The sequence below is a fragment of the Myotis yumanensis genome, unplaced genomic scaffold (genome assembly GCF_028538775.1).
Source record: "Myotis yumanensis isolate MYYU_CA2020_CCGP unplaced genomic scaffold, mMyoYum1.0.hap1 SCAF_2, whole genome shotgun sequence".
In the NCBI taxonomy this organism is placed as follows: Eukaryota; Metazoa; Chordata; class Mammalia; order Chiroptera; family Vespertilionidae; genus Myotis; species Myotis yumanensis.
Genome location: NW_027223753.1, coordinates 100,945,508 through 100,968,707, shown reverse-complemented (window position 1 = coordinate 100,968,707; position 23,200 = coordinate 100,945,508). Strand labels below are relative to the sequence as shown.

The window sequence follows — 23,200 nt, the reverse complement described above, 5'->3', positions numbered from 1 at the left end:
AGCCAGACTTTCTATTTCTTAACAGAAATCTGCAGCCTCTGAGTGAGGTAGGGGGAGACTGCATTCTTTCAGACACCTGAGACTTGTCAGTATTATAACTCACAAGTGACAGGGGAATTATCTGCCATAACACACGGGCTGCATTGAATAGTTAGCAAGCAGGTGGGGGTAGAGCTGGAGAGTGGTGGTTGGTCTGTCATCCACTGGAAAATATAAGTGCTTGGAGTAAGCAAATATCAGGGGGAAGCCTCTAGACCAGTGATGGCGAACCTTTTGAGCTTGGTGTGTCAGCATTTTGAAAAACCCTAACTTAACTCTGGTGCCGTGTCACATGTAGAATTTTTTTGATATTTGCAACCATAGTAAAACAAAGATTTATATTTTTAATATTTATTTTATACTAGAGGCCCGGTGCACAAAAATTTGTGCACGGGGGTGGGGGAGGGTGTCCCTTAGCCCGGCCTATGCCCTCTCGCAGTCTGGGACCCCTCGGGGGATGACCACCTGCTGGCTTAGGCCTGCTCCCCCGGGGGATTGGGCCTAAGCTGACAATCAGACATCCCTCTGTCAGCCCGGGAGCCCTCGGGGGATGTCCATTTGCCAATGGAGAGCAGGCCTAAACTGCAGTCTGACATCCTTAGCGCTGCTGAGGAGGTGGGAGAGGCTCCCACCACCACCACTGTACTGGCAGCCATCAGCCTGGCTTGTGGCTGAGCAGAGCTCCCCCTGTGGGAGTGCACTGACCACCAGGGGGCAGCTCCTGCATTGAGCATCTGCCCCCTGGTGGTCAGTGTGTGTCATAGTGACCGGTCATTCCCAGTCTTTCTGCTGTTAGGGTCAGTTTGCATATTACCCTTTTACTATATAGGATAGAGGCCTGGTGCACGGGTGGGGGCCGGCTGGTTTGCCCTTCAGGGTGGGGGTCCCCACTGGGGTGCCTGGCCAGCCTGGGTGAGGGGCTGATGGCTGTTTTCAGGCTGGCCACACCACCTTTAGGGTGGAGGGTCCCCACTGGGGTGCCTGGCCAGTCTGAGTGAAGGGCTGAGGGCTGTTTTCAGGCTGGCCAAACCTCCCCAGTGACAGAAGCTCCCAGCCTCTCCTTTTTTTCTTTTTTTTCTGGGATTTATTTACCTTCTATAATTGAAACTTTGTAGCCTGGAGTGGAGCTCAGAGCCGGCCAGGGCTTGGCTTCCTCCATTGCCAGGGGCAACCCAAGGCTCCAGCTCCGTGGCCACGGCCTGCTGAAAGCAGGTATCTGGGGTTTATTTAGCTTCTATAATTGAAACTTTGCTGCCTGAGTGGAGCTCAGAGCCGGCCAGGGTGGGTGGGAGGGAAAGCCTCCTGCACTCCAGCTCCGTGGCCACGGCCTGCTGAAAGCAGGTATCTGGGGTTTGTTTAGCTTCTATAATTGAAACTTTGTTGCTTTTGGAGCTCAGAGCCGGGCCTCGGCAGGCAGGGAACCTTGGCTTCCTCCATCACTGGAGCAAGCAAGCTTCCTGCTCGTTCCAGGTCCGTGGCTGCCGGCCGCCATCTTTGTTGGCAGTTAATTTGCATATCTCACTGATTAGCCAATGGGAGGCATAGTGAAGGTATGGTCAATTACCATGTTTCTCTATTATTAGGTAAGATATTTAAATGCCATTTAAATATGAATGGCATTTAAATATATGAAAAATCAACCAAAAAATGAGTTCATAGGTTCGCTATCACTGCTCTAGACCAGCAGTTCTCAACCTGTGGGTCGCGACCCCTTTGGCGGTCGAACAACCCTTTCACAGAGGTTGCCTAAGACCATCCTGCATATCAGATATTTACATTATGATTCATAACAGTAGCAACATTACAGTTATGAAGTAGCTATGAAAATAATTTTATGGTTGGATCACAACATGAGGAACTGTATTAAAAGGGCCAGAAGGTTGAGAACCACTGCTCTAGACATAGTCAGGTTAGTAGTAATATATATTTCCCCTTCAAGATAATTTTTAAATCATTTATTGATTGATGAAAAGGACTTAATTTTTCTCCCAAACAATTTCTTTGTAAAATTGGGATATGTCTTTTACATCTGCATATCTAATATGCCAGCATGTATTGGGTGTATGTACACATACATGGCTATGTTGGTGTGATATTGCAGAACTTTCCATCCCTTATTCTTGTTTTATGTCCTACTTTCTGATATGAAATTGTTCTTTCATGAGATGTTAATGGCCATATTTGGGGCTTCTTTTCCCCCCTTTCTTTGGAAAAAAGCAACCTTATGTTCATGCCCCCAAAGTTTTGGGCAACTGTTTCCAGTCTGGAGCATTCTAGGGAGTGGTTAGAAACTTCCATCCAGGGAAATGGAGGCCTTTCTACCAACTGAGCCTGCATTTCCTTCCTGGTTCCCTGTGGCCAACCAGGCCTGTCGGCCAGCAGTCTCCACCCACATGTCATCCTTTTGCATATGATTGCTATCCCCATGACTTTAGTGATAACTTTCCGAGGGTGGTGGTGGGGGCGGGGGGACATTGGAATTTATTTCTTTAACAAACAAAATTGATTCCCTCAGTATCCTATATAATAAAAGCTTAGGTGGTGTCAAACCCTCATGCGACATCATCAGAAGATGGCCACCACAAGATGGCCACCCTCACGTCATCACAAGATGGCTACCACAAAGATGGAAGGCAGGGGAAGGCAGTTGGGGGCGATCGGGCTGGCAAGAGAGGGCAGTTGGGGGTGAACAGGCCAGGAGGGGAGGGCGGTTGGGGGCGATGAGGCCAGCAGGGGAGGAGTTAGGCGTCAATCAGGCCAGCAAGGGAGCGGTTAGGGGGCGATCAGGCAGGCAGGCAAGTGAGCAGTTAGGAGCCAGCAGTCTCGGATTGTGAGAGAGATGTCCGACTGCCGGTGAAGGATCGGGCCTAAACCGGCAGTCAGACGTCCCCCGAGGGGTCCCAGATTGGAGAAGGTGCAGGCCAGGCTGAGGGACACCCCCCGCCCCCGCACAAATTTCATGCACCGAGCCTCTAGTATGAAATAAATAAAAGTGTTTTGATTGAAACAGGTGGAAAGGGGGGAAGTGGTACTGCAGAGCCCTGGCCTTCCTGGTGCCACCATTGAACCCATGGACTACACACTAGGCAGGGCCAGTCCACATCTCTGCAGGGACTCAGCCCTCCCTTTGTATGTGAATGGTGGCTCCAGTGACAGCGCCCCAGCCCTGCTACATTTTGGCCGCATGATCTTAGGTCTCAGTTCATCATTTGTAAGATGCACATATGGTCACTCAGCCACCTGTGGAAGTTGAAGATGAAATGCAAAATATGTAAGTTCAATGAAGGTTTTGTTTTTGTTTCTTTAATTTTTGTCTTTTTACTCCAGAATAATGATTCCCAGCTAGAATGATTTTGTTCCTCAGGAGACATTGGACAATGTCTAGAGAATTTTTGGTTGTCAAACTGTGGGGAGAGGGACTTCTGGCATCTAGTGGGTGGAGGCCAAGAATGCTGCTAAACATCCTACAGTGCACAGAACAGTCCCCGCAACAAAGAATGATCCATCCTAAAATGTTAATAGTACCACGCAGAATAATATCTGTCCTGGAGTCCACTGGACCCTGGAATGAGACCCTGGAAAGCTCTTTGATTCACAAAGATATATCTGACAGGAGATAATCACAACATATTAAATGATGTAAGGATATTTTTATATTTTTGTATTATAGATTATATACTTCTATGTTAAAAATAAATCTATATATGCTCATATGCCTAGAAAAGTCTGACAAGATATACACAAAAATATGAGTGATGTTTATGGGTGACTTTTGTTTTCTTTGTACCTTTCTGTATTGTGATTTTTTTTAAAAATGGTGATCTGCCATTCTTTTTTCTTTTTTTAAATTTTTTTAAAAAAATATATTTTATTGGTTTTCTACAGAGAGGAAGGGAGAGGGACAAAGAGCCCGAAACATCAATGAGAGAGAAACATCGATCAGTCGCCTCCTGCACACCCCGCACTGGGAACATGCCCGCAACCAAGGCACATGCCCCTGACCGGAACCGAACCCGGGACCCTTCAGTCCGCAGGCCAATGCTCCATCCACTGAGCCAAACCGGCTAGGGCCTGTCATTCTTTCATAATCAGAAAAGACCAGTAAAGCCATTTGCCTTTAATGGGAGGAATTTAGGACTGGACCATAAGTAAAACTGGTCTGTTTCTCCTCTAGGTGGCCTGGGCCTCTCCAACACCATGTATGCGCGGCTAGGCGAGATTGTCGGCCTGGACGGGTCAATCGCTGTGACCCTGGCAGCACACCAGGCCATCGGCCTCAAGGTCAAGTATCTGGGGATGCTTTCTATGACTCCAGAAGACCTTCAGGAAGTGAATTGTGCTTGCTGTCTCAGGGTCTGGGAGGAGGGCCTAGCCTGCACCTGTCTCCTTGCCCTGCAGTGCCTCGTTTGTGCACACCCATTCTCAGCCCTGCTGGATAGTGCTCAGTCCCTGCACAAGCAGTGGCTCTTTGCACTGTTCCTTCCCTTTGAATCTTCCTCCTGTCCCCATTGCCTTTGACCTGCCCTATAGAGGTCCAGTTGTGATGCTGCTGCCTCCGCAGAGCCTGTCTTCACCTCAGACTGGATGTGAACCTCCCCCACTGAGTCTTGAGCACTCACCTGGGGCCTGAGCAGGTCCTCCCTGCTGTTGGTCTTCCTCACCCCACTGGGCTCAGAACATTTTATGGCAGGTCCTGGGTCACACCACTCTTATCAACAATCCAATTACTTGGGTTGTTTTTGCTCAATGTAGATACCACAGTGAGCTGAGTGCACAGCATGCTTGGCTCCCTCACTCTCAGGGTGTGTGTGCTGTATACAGTCTCTCGGTGGGAAGAGTGGACATGCCCATTCAGCACCAAGAAGGGGGTGGGACAGTTCTGACATTGACTGAACACCTTTATGCCTGGTATGGCTCTAGCATTCCCACCTCTTTACATTTTTTCATCCAAACCATCCCTGCAGTGGGTAGAATTATCCCGTGTGTGTGGGTGAGGAGATGGGAGCTCAGAGAGGGGACATCCCTTACCCAAGACCACCCAGCTAGGAAATGGGGGCTATAATGAAAATCCCTGAATCTGACCCCAAAGCTCTGCTGGGCCTCCAGGCCTCTGGAGTGTGCACTTTAGGGTAGGTCCTTTGCAGTCTGGTTCCTGACTTTTTACATGAGGCTGCTAGCTCTGACTCAGCGTTTCCTTTTGCATGAAGTAAGGATTACCTTCAGAAGCCATGTTCTACAGCGTATTTTAGTGTTCTCTCTCCAAAGCTAAAATCAGCCTGTGTGTCTTGTTTAGGGGATCATCTTGGCCGGTAGTGAAGAGCAGAAGGCCAAATATCTGCCCAAACTGGCATCAGGAGAACACATTGCCGCCTTCTGCCTGACGGAGCCAGCCAGGTCTGCTTGGCATGAGCTGCCCTGGAACAGCGTCTTCCAGGGTGCACTGGGAGGGGGGCTGTAGTTTTTGCTGAATAGATGGTGACTTTTATTTCTTTTTTCTCTGTATTTTTCCAAGAGTCAACTCAGTAACTTTTCTTGCCAGTTCTCTTGTCTTTATTTTTCTCTCCTAGTGAGAGTTATAAGTGAGCTAACAAATCTGACAGCACCTATTAAATAATTATTTTGTGGTTTGCAACACCTCCTTTCAAGGCTTCATAGCAACTTTCAGAGTATGGAGGGTGGGTGGTAATGTCCCTGTTTTACAGATTAGGAACTGAGGTTCAGTGAGGTTTATGATAAGCCCAAGGTCACACAGCTAGGATCTAACAAGGTTGGCATAGGACCCGGGACTTCTGATGCCAAGTCTGCTACTTGGACTGAACTTCATCTTGCTTCCCTCCACCTGAGTGCCCAGAACTCATTCTCATAGGAGTTTAGATGAGTCTATTTTGAGCATACATTTTCATGTTTAAACCTAAGCCCACTATTTTTCACTGCTTCTTTATCTGAAGTGATAAAATAGGGGTTGGCCATGTATTTTTGTTGTTAATCCTCATCCAAGAATATTTTTTTCATTGAATTTTAGAGTGGAAAGGAGTGAGGGAGGAGGAGAGAAGATGAGAGAGATAGTGAAACATTGATGTGAGGGAGACACATCTATTGGTTGCCTCCAGACTAGGGCCAAGTATCGAACCTGCAACCCAGGTACATGCCCTTGTAAACAAAGTGTTACTGGAACATGTCTGCTCGTTTACAAATTGTCTGTGGCTGCCTTTATGCCACAGTTGCAGAATTGAGGAGTTGGGACAGGTATCCTGTCGCCTGAAAAGCTGAATATATTTATAATCTGGCCCTGTGTATTTTAAACATTTGCCAACTCCTGTATTAAAGTAAAAACCTTTGTTTTTGGGCCTTCCAAACCATTCTTATTGATTTCCAGCATTACTCTCCTCAACAGCCTGTTTCTGTCCCTACAGTGGAAGCGATGCTGCCTCCATCCGGACTAGGGCCTCTCTAAGTGAAGATAAGAAGCACTATATCTTGAACGGCTCCAAGGTACAGCTCCATGGCTTCACCGGGATCTCAGTCATAACCTTCACTACCACTCACTGACCACTTTCTTTTATTTTTTAAATTAAATCTTTATTGTTCAGACTATTACAGTTATTCCTCTTTTCCCCCCATAGCTCCCTTCCACCCGGTTCCGACCCCCCCCCCCCCACCCTTACCCCCCTCCCCCACTGTCCTCATCCATAGGTGTACAATATTTGTCCAGTCTCTTCCCGCACCCCCACACCCCTTTCTCCCCGAGAATTTTCAGTCCACTCCCTTTCTATGCCCCTGATTCTATTATATTCACCAGTTTATTCTGTTCATCAGATTTTTTGTATTCACTTGATTTTTAGATTCACTTGTTGATAGATGTGTATTTGTTGTTCATAATTTGTATCTTTACCTTTTTCTTCTTCTTCCTCTTCTTAAAGGATACCTTTCAGCATTTCATATAATCCTGGTTGGGTGGTGATGAACTCCTTTAGCTTTTTCTTATCTGTGAAGCTCTTTATCTGACCTTCACTTCTGAATGATAGCTTTGCTGGATAAAGTAATCTTGGTTGTAGGTTCTTGGTATTCATCACTTTGAATATTTCTTGCCACTCCCTTCTGGCCTGCATAGTTTCTGTTGAGAAATCAGCTGACAGTCATATGGGTACTCCCTTGTAGGTAACTAGCTGTTTTTCTCTTGCTGCTTTTAAGATTCTCTCTTTGTCTTTTGCTCTTGGCATTTTAATTCTGATGTGTCTTGGTGTGGTCCTCTTTGGATTCCTTTTGTTTGGGGTTCTGTGCGCTTCCTGGACTTGGAAGTCTATTTCTTTCACCAGGTAGGGGAAGCTTTTTCTGTAATTATTTCTTCAAATAGGTTTTCAATATCTTGCTCTCTCTCTTCTTCTGGCACCCCCATAATTTGGATGTTGGTATGCTTGAAGTTGTTCCAGAGGCTCCTTACACTATCTTCATATTTTTGGATGCTTTTTGCTTTTCCAGTTGGGTCTTTTATGCTTCTTCGTATTTCAAATCTTTGACTTGATTCTTGTGATCCTCTAGTCTGCTATTGCATCTCTGTATAATATTTTTTATTTCAGTCATTGTATGCTTAATTTCTAGTTGGTCCTTTTTCATATTCTCCAGGGTCTCACTAGATTTTGAGGGTCTCACTAAATTTATCGGCGGTTTCTAGAAAATTCTTGAAAAACCTTATAAGTATGGTTTTGAACTCTATATCCAGTAGTTTGCTTTCCTCCATTTCTGTCATTTGTGACCTGTTTCTTTGTCTCTGCATTTTGGCTGCTTCCCTGTGTTGATAGAGTGGCTTTCTGTGCTAGGTGTCCTATAGGGCCCAGTGGCTCAGCCTCCCCAATTACCTGAGGTAGACACTTTTGGTGCACCCCCTTGTGGGCTTTGTGCACAGTCTTGTTGTAGTTAAGCCTTGATTGTTGTAGGTATCAGTGGGAGGAATTGACCTCCAGGCCAATTGGCTGTGAGAGTCAGCTGTGTCTACGATGGAAGAACTTCTGTGCTGGAGACACCCTTCTGGGGCAAGACTTGCTTCAGTGGGGCTTTGGTGCTCTCTGAGTCTGCCCCCTTAGTGTGTCCCTTATGGATCTGAGGAGTTGTAATCTGGATGGTCCCACTCTGACCACTGGGTACACTGGCTCTTGGATCTCTAAGGAGGTGCTAATTTAGCCTCTGCCTGAGGCTACCCAGCAGGAGCTATTGAGAGATCTGAAGATTCCTCTTCTTTCTTTGGGGTTTGGAGGTGCCCAGAAGAGGCCCAGCTGTGAAGCAATGCAAACTGCTGTGGGACCTTGGGCCTTCTTTTGGATGTTCTGGGTCTCTCTGACCCAGCTGCAGTTTGTTAGGTAATTTTAGATTGCAAAGTGCCAGGCCTTTCATATACAAAAGCCTTTGCACACAGCTTGGGTGGGGCGGGATCTCAGGGAATCAACAGGGCAGAGCAAACATCTATGGCTGATCCTCAGCCCTGCCCTAAGAGGCCCCGGTCTCAGTGTCCCGCGGTAATTGCTGCAAGTACCTCTGAGAGAAAGCCGCCCTCGATGCCAGACAGCCCAGTTTCTCCCTGTGTGAGTCTGGGTCCTCAGAGACTTGCCCAGAACTGGAGTTCAGAGCAGTCGGGAGCTTGTGTCTCCCTCCCGATTGAAAAAGACAACCGCGTCCTCAGTTGCCAGCCCTTTTCACGTGCACCTCCGTACCTCTGCACTTTACTTCCGCACCTCCTCTGAGTCTTAGTGTGCTGTTCTCTTTCCTTCTAATTGTAGAATTTCCACTCAGCCAGCCTTCCTGTGGTTCTGGATGATGTCCGTTTTGTCTTTCAGTTGTATTTTTGAAGTGGTTGTGCGAGGCAGCAATTTCAGGTGTTTACCTATGCCTCCATCTTGGTTTCTCCCCTAGGTCAGTGGTCTCACTGACCACTTTCCACGCACCAGGGACTGCAAAGGGCCTACACATCATCTTTTGACCATCACCTCTTGGGTGGATGCTACTTTATTTTTTTGAAAGAAGAAACTGGGTCTCAAAGAGGTTCTGCAGACATCCTATGCTTAGTGACAGAGCCAGGATTGGAGCCAAGGAGTTCTGGCTCCACAATCTATATGTTTCCATAGTACCAACTACTTCCCTGATCTACTGTTGGTTGTTTGTTTTTAAGTTCAGTACTGTGAACTTCTATGTACCCTCACCATCTTCAGCAATTATTTCTTCTCAGCCAGTCCTGTTTCTCTGTCAGCATTGCCACCTCTGGATTGCATCCATAGTGTTTCAGCTAAAAGGCAGGAATTTTTTTTTTAAATTATAATACCATTAACACAATTTAAAAAATTTAGAATTCCTTACTATCTAGTTATCATTCAAATTTCTATGACTATTTCTGTGGTTACCTTTTTATTTTTCCAATCATTTGCTTGAATTAAGATCCAAATAGGTTCCATACATTGTGTTGAGAAGTTTCTATATTTACCTCTCCCTTCCTCTGCTATTTCTTCCACCCCATTTCCTTGCTCCTTTCTGTCCCTATTCCCCTTTCTTTGAGAAAACCCATTTGCTTAGTGCTAGAGCTTGAACCATCTTAGTACCATTGGCTATTCTTCTACACCAGCGGTTCTCAACCTGTACGTCGCAACCCCTTTGGGGGTCGAGTGACCCTTTCACAGGGGTCGCCTAAGACCATCAGAAAACACATATATAATTACATATTGTTTTTGTGATTAATCACTATGCTTTAATTTTGTTCAATTTGTAACAATGAAATTGGGGGTCACCACAACATGAGGAACTGTATTAAAGGGTCGCAGCATTAGGAAGGTTGAGAACCACTGTTCTACACCCTCCCGCCCAACACACACACACACACACACACGGCCACTTGTGTCTCTTGGCAAAATCCTTGCTCTGGAGAGACTGGGTTCCCCAGGGCTTTACAGTCTAGCCCAGTGATGGCGAACCTATGACACGTGTGTCAGAGGTGACACGCGAACTCATTTTTTTTGTTGATTTTTCTTTGTTCAATGGCATTTAAATATATAAAATAAATATCAAAAATATAAGTCTTTGTTTTACTATGGTTGCAAATACCAAAAAATTTCTATATGTGACACGGCACCAGAGTTAAGTTAGGGTTTTTCAAAATGCTGACACGCCGAGCTCAAAAGGTTCGCCATCACTGCTCTAGCCTGAAGTTCGATGGGCAGCTGGCATGTCTTGTGGCAAAGATGGGGCTTAGAGGTGGCTCATGATAGTTTGGTTTTCTCCAAAGTTCTTTTGCTTTTTTCCTTCAGGTCTGGATCACCAATGGAGGACTTGCCAGTATTTTTACCGTGTTTGCTAAAACCAATGTTGTTGATTCCGACGGCTCAGTAAAAGACAAAATGACAGCATTTATAGTAGAGAGAGACTTTGGTGGAATCACTAATGGGAAGCCTGAAGATAAGTTAGGCATCCGTGGCTCAAACAGTAAGTTGTGTGTGTGTTCGTGTGTGTGTGTGTGTGAGAGAGAGAGAGAGAGAGAGAGAGAGAGAGAGAGAAGAGAGAGAGAGAGAGAAAGAGAGAGATCCTTTAGCTCCATCCAAGTGTCGAGATAAAATTAGATTTAAGTAGTTTTGATTGTACTTAAATATTTTAGCAACATCAAATTAAGAATGCCATGATAGCTATTTTAAATAATGCTGCTGTAAACATAGGGGTGCATATATCTGTTCAAAGTAGTGTTCTTGTTTTCTTCCAAAAAATACCCAGAAGTATAATTGCTGGGTTGTATGGTATATCTGTTTTTAGTTTTTGAGGAATCGCCATACTGTTTTCCATAGGGGCTACACCCCACCAACAGAGTTCAAGGGTTCCCTGTTCCCCACATCCTCACCAACACATGTTATTTGTTGACTTTTTATTATAGCCATTCTGACTAGTGTGAGGTGATTTCACATTGTGGCTTCGATTGGCATTTCTTTGATGATTAGTGACGAGTATCTTTTCTCTGTATGTTCTCATTGGAAAAATAACTTTTTATTTTCTTTGCCCATTTTTCTATCAGATTTTTTAATTTTTGGGATTGACTTTTATGAGTTTCTTATATATTTTGGATATCAACCCCTTATCATTTGCAATTATATTTTCCCATTCAGTAGATTGTCTTTTTGTTTTGGTGAAGGTTTCCTTTGCTGTACAGGAGCTTATTGGTTTGATATAGTCCCATTTGTTTGCTTTTGCTTTTGGTTCCTTTGCTCTGGAGGTTGTATCCAAAAAGATATTACTCAGACTGATGTCAAATAGTTTGTTTCCTATGTTTTATTATAGGAGATTTAGTCTTTAACCATTTTGAGTTTGTTTATTTGTTTGTTTTTGTTTAATCCTCACCTGAGTATATTTTTCCATTGATTTTTAGAGAGAATGGAAGGGATTGAGGGAGGGGGAAAGAGAAAGAGAGCGAAAGAAACATTGATGTGAGAGAGACACATCAGTTGGTTGCCTCCTGACCAGGGATCAAAACTGCAAACCAGGTCATGCCCTTAACCAGGAATCAAACCCACAGTCTTTTGGTGGGCAGGCCGACCTTCTGCCCACTGAACACACCGGCGAGGGCTTGAGTTTATTGTTGTATATGGTGTGAGAGAGTGTCCAGTTTTTCCAATACCACTTATATACTGGCCTTAACATCAGTGATGCTCAGAGCATGGAAAGATGCACAGTCACTGTGGCATTCTTTTCAATATAAATATAGTTGGTATACAGTATTATATTGGTTATATTAGTTGTTACTCCATTGTATATGTTTTACCTCTTTGGTCATAGACTATATAAGTGAGCGTTTATTTCTGTTCCACTGATCTATGTGTCTGCTTTTTTTGCCAGTATCATGCTGTTTTAATTATTACAGCTTTGCAGTGTAGTTTGAGATCAGGGAGCGTGATACCAGCAACTTTGTTCTTCTTTATTTGGGGTTGCTTTCATTATTTGGGGTTTTGTGTTGTTCCATATAAATTTTAGCAATATTTGTTCTTGTTCTGAAAAGAATGACTATATATACACTACAATATGTGTTGCAGCATTACTTACAATAGCCCAAATATGGAAGCAACCTAAGTGTCCATCGATAGATGAATAGGTAATGATGTGTTGTGTATATACATATGGAAAATTACACAGCAATAAAAAGAATGAAATATTGCCATTTGCAACAACATGGATTGATCTAGAAGGTATTATGCTAAGTGAAATAAGTGAGGCAGAGAAAGACAAATATCAAATGATTTCATTTATATGTAAAATCTAAAAAAATAAAACAAATGAACAAACAAAACAAAAATAGACTCATAGAAACAGAGGCCAAAGGTGTGTTACCAGAAGGGAGATGGTGGGAGGATGAGTGAAATGGGGAAAGGAAATATAGTCAATAATGTGATAATTTTGCACAAATTATTACGAGAATTAGTGTGGTGATTACATTGTAAGTTAAAAAAGGTCGAATCACAATAATGTCTATATAATACTGTATACCAACTATATTTATATTAAAAAAGAATGCCACAGTGACTGTGCACCTTTCCATGCCCTGAGCATCAGTGATGTTAAGGCTAGCGAAACAGTCACAGTCTTGTGGAGTTCTCAGCCTTGTGAGGGAAGCATAGTGGATACAAAGAAGGGCAGTGGGTATCCTAGGTTAATATTCCATTGCAGGACACCCCATATTCCCTCCTTCTCTCACTTCCCTTTCTACCTGCCCAGACCTGTTTGTAGCCCCTGGTCAGCACTCGATTTACTTGAGGCTGGGTCTTGTGAGTGGCCCTCAGGCTGCCCAGAGATGCAGTGGTATCCTCATAGGACTCTACCTCGTGAGACTCCTACTTCAGATCATGGAGAGTCTGGCTTCAGAGACTGCATACCACCCTGGCACCTCCAGACCCACTTCTGTCTGCCACCTTGTCCTTGGGGACCCTGTGTTCTGAATGGTGGTATTTGCCATGACATCTGCTTGGCCTCGGGGAGAGGGTGTGTCAGAGGGCCCGAGCTCTAACCTGGCTCTGGCACATAGAAGCTGTGTGTCCTCGAACAAGTTAGTTTGCTTTTCTTCAGTTTCCTCACCTAAAAAAAAGGGATGCCCTAGCTGGTTTGGCCCAGTGGATAGAGCGTCCGCCTGCAGACTGAAGGGTCCTGGGTTCCATTCTGGTCAAGGGCACATGCCCGGGTTGCGGGCTCAATCGCCAGTAGGGGCCGTGCAGGAGGCAGCCAATGAATGATTCTCTCTCATCAATGTTTCTTTCTCTCTCTCCCTCTCCCTTCCTCTCTGAAATCAATAAAAATATTTTTATAAAAGGGGAGGAGGATGATAATAGAACCTTCATTGTGGAGGTGACATGAGAAGGGAGCATTACGATGTACGTAAAATGCTGAGTGCACATGGAAGCTGAAAATGTTAGTTATTGCTATTACTGATATTACCCACCATGACTGGTGCTGCCTGTTGAGTAATGAATGTTCCAACAGAGGAAGCAGCAGGCTCAGAGACCCTGAAATAAGAAAGAGCTCAGTGTGCTAGTGGGGAAAAGTGGCCAGAGGGACCAGGGTGGAGAGAAAGAGCAGGGCTGCCACTATACACTGCTGTGGGGGCACTGTCCATACTGAGTTCTGGGTAGGTAGTGCCCACTGGGATTATGCAGTGGCCCTGTGTCGGGGAGGGGGTTGAGGGGCACAAGATGAGGTCAGAGAGGGAAAAAGGGTCCTCCCCACACCAGCAGCCTGTGAAGGAACAAGAGCTGTTAGGAGAAGGGCCTTGGCCTCACAGCCCATGTGCTTAAGCCATACATGAGACCCTGGTCAGCACTGATTTACAGAGAGATGAGTATTTCATTGTATTTTACAACCAGGCTGTTTGAACACAGCTGTAATCATAGAATAGGTTAGCAACCCTGGTTGCCCACACTTGGTTTGGCTGCTGCTTGGCTACTTGAGCCAGGTCTTCCCTGTCCTGAGCCTCCCTTTTCTCTGGCATTAGTTGCCAGGAGCCATTTCTTTATAACATAACATTCAGAAGCACGCTGTTCCAGAGAACACAGTGGAGAAGACTCTGTTCTTTCCCCATCTCTTCCCTCACCTTGCCATGCTTACCTAACTGTTCTCATCACATTGACCTCCACTTCCCAACACGCCAGGTGCATGTTCACTGTAAGGTCTGCCGGTCATCCATCACTGCAGTAACTCGCCTGAGAAACCACCCAGGACTGGGCGTTTATTTCTCTCCCACAGTTACCAGGTGCTGTGGGCTGGGTTCAGGTGTGCCATTTGTTCTCTTAAATACGCTGGAGTGAGTTCTCACAGCAGATCGTAAGAGCCCAAGCAGTCAAGCCAGACTGGATCAGCACATTGAAGGCCGCTCTGCTCATGTTGGTTGGCTCCATGCCCCTGGCCTCAGCAAGTTACATGGCCAGACCTGGCATTGTGGGTAGAGAAAGGCAAATCTCCTTCCACAGAGCCACAGTGCAGGGTTTGGCTGCATTGAGCAGAGTGAAATGGGACTGATACTCCCATTTGCAATGGGAGCCAAGCTTTTTTATTCTGTCTCTGGCTCTTTCTCATCCTTAAAACTTCACCTTAGAAAAGTCTGACATAAACCCTTAGTAAAAATAGTATTACCCATGCCCCTCCAACCTCCATTTCTGTTACAATGCTGTATTTAGATTATCTGTCTCACTTAACACAGTGTTGTAATATCTTGTTTATAGTTTATCTCCCTAACTAAGGTGTGAGCTCCACGTGGACAGAAACCTGGTCTTTCTGTACTGTCCTGTCAGTAGATGTAGAAAGAATGGATGAATGGATGAATTTCATGCCTGTGGGTAAGTGCAGAGTAGTTTTTTGTCTCAAGTCTTTAATTTTGTGTATTTCAGCCTGTGAAGTCCATTTTGAAAACACCAAGGTGCCCATTGAAAATGTTCTAGGAGAAGTTGGAGGTGGGTTTAAGGTGAGTTGCCAGAAGCAGCTCCTGTGACTGCTGTGCGGTTTCATGGTGCTGTTTGTTGGCCCTAGCTTTCTGTATCATCCCTGCTTGTAGCAGACCAGCCTGTGCTGGCCCAGTGACCATGTGTGGTTCTCCTTTGGGAAATCAGCAAAGTGGAAAGGGAAAAAATTGCCTCCCAGTAGAGGAAGTGTGTGGTTAGAACTAAGTCTCTTCATTAATCTGTGAGGCTTTGTTTGCCTTGAGTAGGGACAAGATTCCTCTCCAGCACGCATGATAAAGCAGGCCAGTGGCACTGGAGAAGCACAGGTTCTCCAATGACTAGCCCTGGGTCCTGAAGCCCCAAGATGTTTTGTTTTTGAGTCAGATGTATTATTATATTTTTATTGACAGATAATTCATATAACATAAAATTCACTGTTTTCAATTGTACACATTGGTTGTTTTTAGTGTATTCGCTATGTTGTGCAATCATCACCATGGTTTAATTCCAGAACATTTCCATCACCCCAGAAAAAAATGCCATCCCTCCCATTTCCAGTTTCCCCCATCCCTTGGCAATCACTATATTAATTTCTGTTTTTATGGACATATCATATAAATGTTATATATATGTGGCCTTTTGTGTTTGGCTTCTTATATGAAGTATTACTTTTTCAAAGTTTATCCAAGTGGTAGCATTTGTTATTCCTTTCAGAGGCTGGGTAATATTCCATTGTGTGGATAGACCACATTTTGTTTATTCATTTATCAGCTGATGGACCTTCTTATTGTTTCCACCTCTTGGCCATTATCAATAATGCTGCTATGAACATTTGTGTACAAGTTTTTGTGTGAAGAATATGTTTTCAATTCTTTTGGGTATTTACCTAAAAGTGAAATTTCTGGGTCATATGGTGACTGTACATTTAACTTTTTGAGGAACTGCCCAGCTATTTTCCACAGTGGCTGCACCACTTTACATTCCCATCATCAATGTATGAGGGTTCTAGTTTCTCCACATCCTCATCAACACTTGTTATTGTCCATTTTTAAAATGATAGCCATCTTAGCGTGTGTGACATCATATCTCATTGTGGTTTGATTTGCATTTCCCTAATGACTAATACTGCATCTTTTCATGTGTTTATTTGCAATTTTTGGAAAAATGTCTTTTCAAATCCATTGCCCGTTTTTAAATGTCCTTTTTGTTGTTGTTGTTGCCCTGTCCTAATTTACTGAATCACTTAGTTAAGTATCTTTACCCTGGTAAGATCCTCTACCCTCTTGGCTATGAAGCAGAGAACAGAGTAATACCTTCCTCCCCATGTCTTGAGAATCAGATAAATGCCATCAGCTAGTGCTCCTGACAGGATGCTACTTGGTGAATGTGGAACAAAGGGTTGTGGAGGTGGAAGGACAAACATGGGAGCAGCAGTCTGGGTGCAGTGATAGGTTTGTTTGTCACCGTGAAGATATGCAAATTAGAGAATATAGATAAAGAGAAAAAAATTAATTCTGAAACCTGTCCCCAAGAGAATTGGCATTCATTGTTCACATTTTTGTGCTATCTTTCTAGATTTTTATAAAGACCATTCGTCCCTTAAATCTGGTGTGAATGTGTACTATAGTCTGCATTTTTTCATTTATCAATAATCCTAATGTAAACCAAAGTTAATTTTAGACTATAAAAAATAATTTAAAGCATTTATTTGAGCAAAAGGAGCTGCAGCCCAGGAGACACAGATTCAGGGAAGAGCCTAAATTGTGTTCCACCAAGACAAAGGGGAGGCCCCTTTTATAGCAAAAGTTGTCCCCCATGCTCTCAATTAGGTCTGTTTTATATAAATGAGGTGTCCAAAATGTGCAGTTCTGATTGGACAGGGCAGATCTCAGTCCCTTGGTAAAAGATCAAACCAGGGTTTCCTTGCAGGGGTTCAGTCTGAGGTTCTTTGAGGTATAGAGTACATGAGGAGCCCCTATCAGCAAATGCCTGCTAGGCTCTTACTTATAAAACTTAGGCCCTTGGTTAACCATGGGGAATTCATTTCAGTAGATAAATTCCTTCTCAGGGTTCACATCAAAGGAATCTTTCTACTTTGGGGTCCACATAATCATCTTTTTATGCCAGTAAATGTATATTGCTGTAAGTGTTTAATGCTGAATAGTATTGCTTCATGTAGTGATACCAAGTTAAATGTTACCAGGTTCTCAGCACTGGGAATTTAATAGTGTTTTCACTTCTTTTCTACTCAGAACCACATTGCGTGGCATATATCCTTGTATATATCTTTGCATACTTTTTTTCTTTCTTTTTTTTTTAAGGGTTCTTTTCTTTAGTATATTTTTATTGATTTCAGAGAGGAAGGGAGAGGGAGAGATAGAAACATCAGTGATGAAAGAGAATCATTGATTGGCTGCCTCCTGCATGCCCCACACTGGGGATCGAGCCCGCAACCCAGGAATTAAATCCGGGAGCCTTCAGTCTGAAGGCCTACGTTCTACTCACTGAGCCAAACCAGCTAGGGCTTTGCATACTTTTCTAATTCTTTCATGAGTTTAAACACTGCTAGTGAAGTTACTGGGTCAGAAGGTGTGAATGTTTTTAAATTCCTGATCCTTATTGCCACATTTCCTGCTGGGAAGTTGGACCAATGTCTACCCTTCAGTGTGGAGGATGTCCCTGCCCCTAGACCTTCCGGACACTGCATTACATTTTTTCCCATTGTGTTAGGTAAAACATTTTTGTTTTAATCTGCAAAGAAAAATAGATTTATAAATCCCTTTACTAATTTAATGGGATTGTTTGCCAGTCAGCTTAATTACTAAAAAGTGTGTCACACCTCAGTGATTCCAGAGATCACAAAATGATCAAAGTGAGTGGGTAATGAGAGATAAAAGTAAGAGCTTCTGCCCTGACTGGTTTGGCTCAGTGGATAGAGCGTCGGCCTGCGGACTGAGGGGTCCCAGGTTCTATTCCGGTCAAGGGCATGTACCTTGGTTGCAGCACATCCCCAGTAGAAGGTGTGCAGGAGGCAGCTGATCGATGTTTCTCTCTCATCGATGTTTCTAACTCTCTATCCCTCTCCCTTCCTCTCTGTAAAAAAATCAATAAAATATATTAAAAAAAAAAAAAAAAAGTAAGAGCTTCTTCTTCTAGTGCAGTGATGGCGAACCTTTTGAGCTTGGCGTGTCAGCATTTTGAAAAACCCTAACTTAACTCTGGTGCCGTGTCACATATAGAAATTTTTTGATATTTGCAGCCATAGTAAAACAAAGACTTATATTTTTGATATTTATTTTATATATTTAAATGCCATTTAACAAAGAAAACTCAACCAAAAAAATGAGTTCGCGTGTCACCTCTGACACGCATGTCATAGGTTCGCCATCACTGTTCTAGTGCCTTCAGGTTTTATCAGTAGTCAGACTGCTTAGGGCACAGAGGCAGTTAACTGACAGAGGCTGTTCAAAGAATGGGTTGCATCTTGCATCTGGGAAAATTGAGATCTAGACTGTACTTATGGGAATTATAGAAGGGAGTTATTTTGTAGTAGAAAAGGTGATAAAGTGCAAGTGCTGATGCAGGAGGAGAGGACTGAGGTTAGGGGGGAAGATCAGTCTTTGAGTTTGTGAGCCCCTTTTCAGCTGTGGCTAAACCCATCAGGTCTTTGATCCACAGGAAATGAGACCTAGTATCAAATCATTTTCTCCTTTTATTTTCGTTTTGTTGTTTTAAGTGAAAAATTAAGCATGAAGGGGCTGTGAAGTAAATTTTGTTCATAAAACTATGAGTTAGCTTTTGAGAGCCCATTTAAGAAGAGGGAAGAGGAAATACAGATGGGATTTCCTCTTCCCTCTTCATGTCCTGGTCAGTGTCCTCCCACATTCTGAGACATCAAGTCTGAAGTTAGAGTTAGAGGCTCCACCCTTCTCTCCTCCCCCCACCCCCCAAAGAGGCAGGGCAGGACCTGAATGTAACACTATGATATGATGTGACTTAACCAAGCTCCCTTCCCCATCCAGTGCAAGGTTTGGCCTTGTCCTCCATGTTTTCCAACTGCCTTGGATTGAATATTTAGAACCAATACTTGCACTTCCCAGTAACTGGAGCAGTTGTTTCTAGTCTCTCCAGTCCCACAGAATCTGTTTTGCGGGATTCTACCATTGATTTAACAAGTAAACAAAAATGCAAATTGGTTTGCCTATTTTATAATGCTAGTCACACATAAGCAAGCCATCAATAAAAAGCAGTATTGCATTTTCAGTTTTGCTTTTAGGAAAACTATAGTGTTCACAGACACCTTTCTACCCCCAGACCCCAGCCCTGCCTTTCAATGCTGGACTTGGGATGCCCTTTCTCCCTGGGATGGCCAGGTAGACCTAGCTGAGGGATCTCTTGGGAGGGAACATTTGCTACCCAACATACCCTCTTCCTACACCAAAAGAAACATGCTCACCCATTCCTACTGGACTTGTGTACCCCTCTTTACTCCACCATTATTACCACAGGCCACCTGTTGCCTAATCAGCTGTTTGCCTCTGTGCCCCCTGTAGTCGGTAAGGGGACACCACCATGAATCTAGATAGACTAGATAGATAGACACTTAGGAAGCAGTGTGTGCACACAAATGTATGCCTGTCCCTCATCACAAGCCACTCATCATCTGCATTAGGTAGGAAGTTAAAATTGATAAAGAGGAGAGAAACTGACAAAGCTCTTTAAGAAATACGTCATCATTGTAGGAATTTGGTGGAGGAGGAGCATGTCATGGCAGTGTAAGGGGCTGGTTCAGTGGAGAGAGCACAGGCCTAAATGCAGGCAGATGTTTGCTGTGTGGCCTTGGGAGAAGCCTCTTGTCTCTCTAAACCTCAGGTTCTTCGTCAGTACGATGAGAACCCTGATGCGGAAGCAATGTTGGGAAGGTGTAAGTAGCTGGCAGCATGTACCCAATAAGTCTTACTTGCATACTTTTCTTTCTTTTCTTCCCGGAGCCTAAGAGGATTCACGTGTTCTTTTAGAACGAGGTTATTCTGTTCCTTTTTAGGAGGCGACTCTGAGCCATAGCAGTGATGGTGTGACCTTGTTTTGAAGTGTTGGGACTGTGCTCTCTCCCTGCTCAGTGAGGATTGGCAAGATGATTAACTCAGCCCAAGTACTGGCACAGAATTCTTTAGGGACTTATCTTTTGTTTTCAAACCTTCTGGTAAAAATAGACAAGCACTGTTGTGGTCTGTCACCTTCAGTCCTCCAGGCCCTTGGCCTGTTCCCAGCACAGTATGGGCAAGCAGGACTCTGCGGGAGTGGAATCCACAGTGAGCCCATGCTTTCTCTGCAGGTGGCCATGAACATCCTCAACAGTGGGCGGTTCAGCATGGGCAGTGCTGTGGCCGGGATGCTCAAGAAATTAATCGGTAGGTATGTCAGGGACAGCAGCCCTTTGCGACACAGCCTCGCCCCTGCTGCCTCCCCTCCAGCCTGGACGCTCTGCCATGTGCTCACGACAGACGGTGCTGAGCAGAACATCGGGCAGATGGTCTCACTCAAGTTTAGGACCTGGGCTGTGGTTTAGATCAAAGAATGTACTTGGTCTGTCCCCAAAGGGTGAGTGTTCGTGTTTCAGCACTCCTCTATTTTACCTGCTCAGAAAGGATAGGAGGAGGGGAGTGGACATTCTGTCAGAGATGAAGCGGGTAACTGCTCTGACCCCTAGGAGCAGAGCTCCTTAGTGAGCATCCAAGTGTGAGCCAGACACCTGTAAACAGCCCTGGTCCTCCCAAGATCCCCGTTTTGTAGGTGACTCTTCGCACAGTGGGTGAGGAGTGGGATCAGGTTTGGAACCCAGATCTCTCAGCCTCTCAATCTTCCCTTTGTTTTTTCTGTTAGGATGCCTGAAATCTGGATTTTCCTTTGCCAGTAAACTTAAAATAGCCCTATAAGGTTTTTGTTGGGCACAGAACATGATTACTACATTAGTTTTGTGGGAAATGCAGGGGGCACTGGCTACGGATGGTGGGAGATACCCAGCGGCTGTATACACTGAGGGCTTATGAAGTTCCTCAGAGTTCAGGGCAAGGTGGGATGGGAAGGCTTTGCTTTGGGTTCTTACCTTCCTTTTATAGATGAGGAGACTGATGCTCAGAGAGGGTAAGGGTTTTGCCCATGGCCATGTACCTGGGCCTAAAGGCTGATCCTGTCAGACGCCAAGCTCAGGACTTGTCTCACTCTGCTGAGCTGCTCCCAAGACCCTGAAGTCCTCTGGATTTCTTTCCCATTCGGAAATTCCTCAGTACAAGAGCTTTGTGGGGGTGCTTATAGCCAGTCTCTCCCCAAAGGATGTAGAACGATGATATCCCAAGTCCCGGAAATGTGTGAATGTGGGTGCCTGTTTACCATCTGAGCCCACCATGAGAAGCAGTTGTGATTGGATCATACCTGTGGGAATGTTTGGAGAATGCCGACTGTAGGGGCGGGGGCTGCTGACTGGGTGGGATGCTGCCCTATTCAGTTGGGTGCCTTCACAGCTGGGACCATGACGCAGCTTGTGTTCACATCTGTGCACTTTGAAGCCATAGGCCCAAGTTTTCAAAACAGATCGCCTTCCCGCTTTGGGGATGAACAGCTGTGACAGGTGTGAGCCAGTCCCTACTTCTGTCTAGGGCGTTTATGGGGGCATGACTTGGTGCTAGGCGCCTTCCACCTGCATCGTGCAGTCTTCACAATTCTGTGAGATCAGTGGTATTGTTCAGGAAGGTGAAGTCGCTTGTCTTGGGCTACCAGCTGGTAAGAAAAAGTACCAGACTCAGACCTATGTCTGACTTTAAATTGTGCTTCACGTCTGTCCTGTGTGCTCTGGGCACCACTGGGCGTGGATAGTCCCTCCTCCAGCCTGGCTTTGCTAGAAAGCAGGGGCTCTGTCTTTCAGGGGGCTTGGTCTCAGCAGACTGTTTCACATAGTTTCTGCCTGAGGGCTGGAAGGTGATGATGACAGCCTTAGTAAATTATCGTAGGACAACCAGAAAATTGTTCTTTTAAACACTCTGTTCTTCTTCAGAAATGACTGCAGAATATGCCTGCACGAGAAAGCAGTTCAACAGGAGCCTCAGTGAATTTGGATTAATTCAGGTACTAAGGTTGTACAAGTGGCACTGTATGGATTTCACTGTGTGAGCATTGTGTCTTTCAGTGTCTGTACTGGTGACTTCTGTAAGTGACTGGGGAAGAGGACAGGCTTTATTTAATGTGACACCCTTTTTTTAAAAAATATATATTTTTATTGATTTCAGAGAGGAAGAGAGAGGGAGAGATAGAGCATCAATGACGAGAGAATCACTGATCAGCTGCCTCCTGCACGCCTCCTACTGGGGATTGAGCCAGCAACCCGAGCATGTGCCCTCGTCCGGAATCAAATCCAGGACCCTTCAGTCCGCAGACCAATTCTCCATCCACTTAGCCAAACCAGCTAGGGCGATTTTATTCACCTTTAGAGACCACTACTGTGGGAGGGGCTTTACGGAGGAATTGGTATATAAAAATGACCCTGAAAGGCAAGTAGGATTTCAAAGCAAAATCCAAAGGAGGGATGCTAGGCCAGGACCATAGTGCTAGAGGTGGGAGAGTATCTGGTGTGTTTGGAAAAGCAAGAAGCCCTGCTTTGCTTGCTGGGGCATAGAGTATGTGCAGAAGTGGCTGGAAAGGTAAGGTAAGGCTGTGCTGTGAAGGGCCTTGAGTGACAGGGTATTTGATAGGTGAGGTGAATGACCTGTGTCTGTGTAGCAGAGGGAGGCTGAGGAGGAGGTTCCAGTTACTATGGAAGTGGTCTGCGGCGGAGGAGGAGCCAGGGACAAGGTCTTAGAACTGGCCAGGAATGTGACACCCTTTTGTGAATGCTCAGGCTCGGTTCTCTTGTATAGTGTGAGGCTTTGGACTTCATTACCTTCTCTGCTGGTTGGCAGATTTGGTTCTCAGCACATATAAAATGCTTCTTGCTTTTATTTTTTTTTAACACTCCAGGAAAAGTTTGCCTTGATGGCTCAGAAGGCTTATGTAATGGAAAGTATGGCCTACCTCACTGCAGGGATGCTGGACCAACCAGGGTTTCCTGACTGCTCCATCGAGGCTGCCATGGTGAAGGTAATCCCAGCACAGCCCGAGGGGAGCTGAGGAAAGCTCCTTAGCTACTGTGGGGTCCCTGTGGTCAAGGAAGATAAAGGACTTGCCTGAGT

General features: G+C 44.9%; 1 protein-coding gene across 3 annotated transcripts in view; it reads left to right on the top strand.

The window, feature by feature from the left end:
* Positions 1-23,200, top strand: part of ACAD9 (acyl-CoA dehydrogenase family member 9) — a 61,383-nt gene that overhangs the window by 30,316 nt on the left and 7,867 nt on the right. For 2 of the 3 annotated variants that reach the window (XM_070405870.1, XM_070405872.1), the window contains exons 4-11: positions 4,214-4,320; positions 5,333-5,433; positions 6,453-6,531; positions 10,326-10,500; positions 14,928-15,001; positions 20,314-20,389; positions 22,030-22,100; positions 22,989-23,108. In XM_070405870.1, the coding sequence (XP_070261971.1) occupies positions 4,214-4,320; positions 5,333-5,433; positions 6,453-6,531; positions 10,326-10,500; positions 14,928-15,001; positions 20,314-20,389; positions 22,030-22,100; positions 22,989-23,108 (803 nt within the window). The remainder of the gene's footprint in view (positions 1-4,213; positions 4,321-5,332; positions 5,434-6,452; positions 6,532-10,325; positions 10,501-14,927; positions 15,002-20,313; positions 20,390-22,029; positions 22,101-22,988; positions 23,109-23,200) is intronic. The other variant, XM_070405871.1, reaches the window with a different exon arrangement.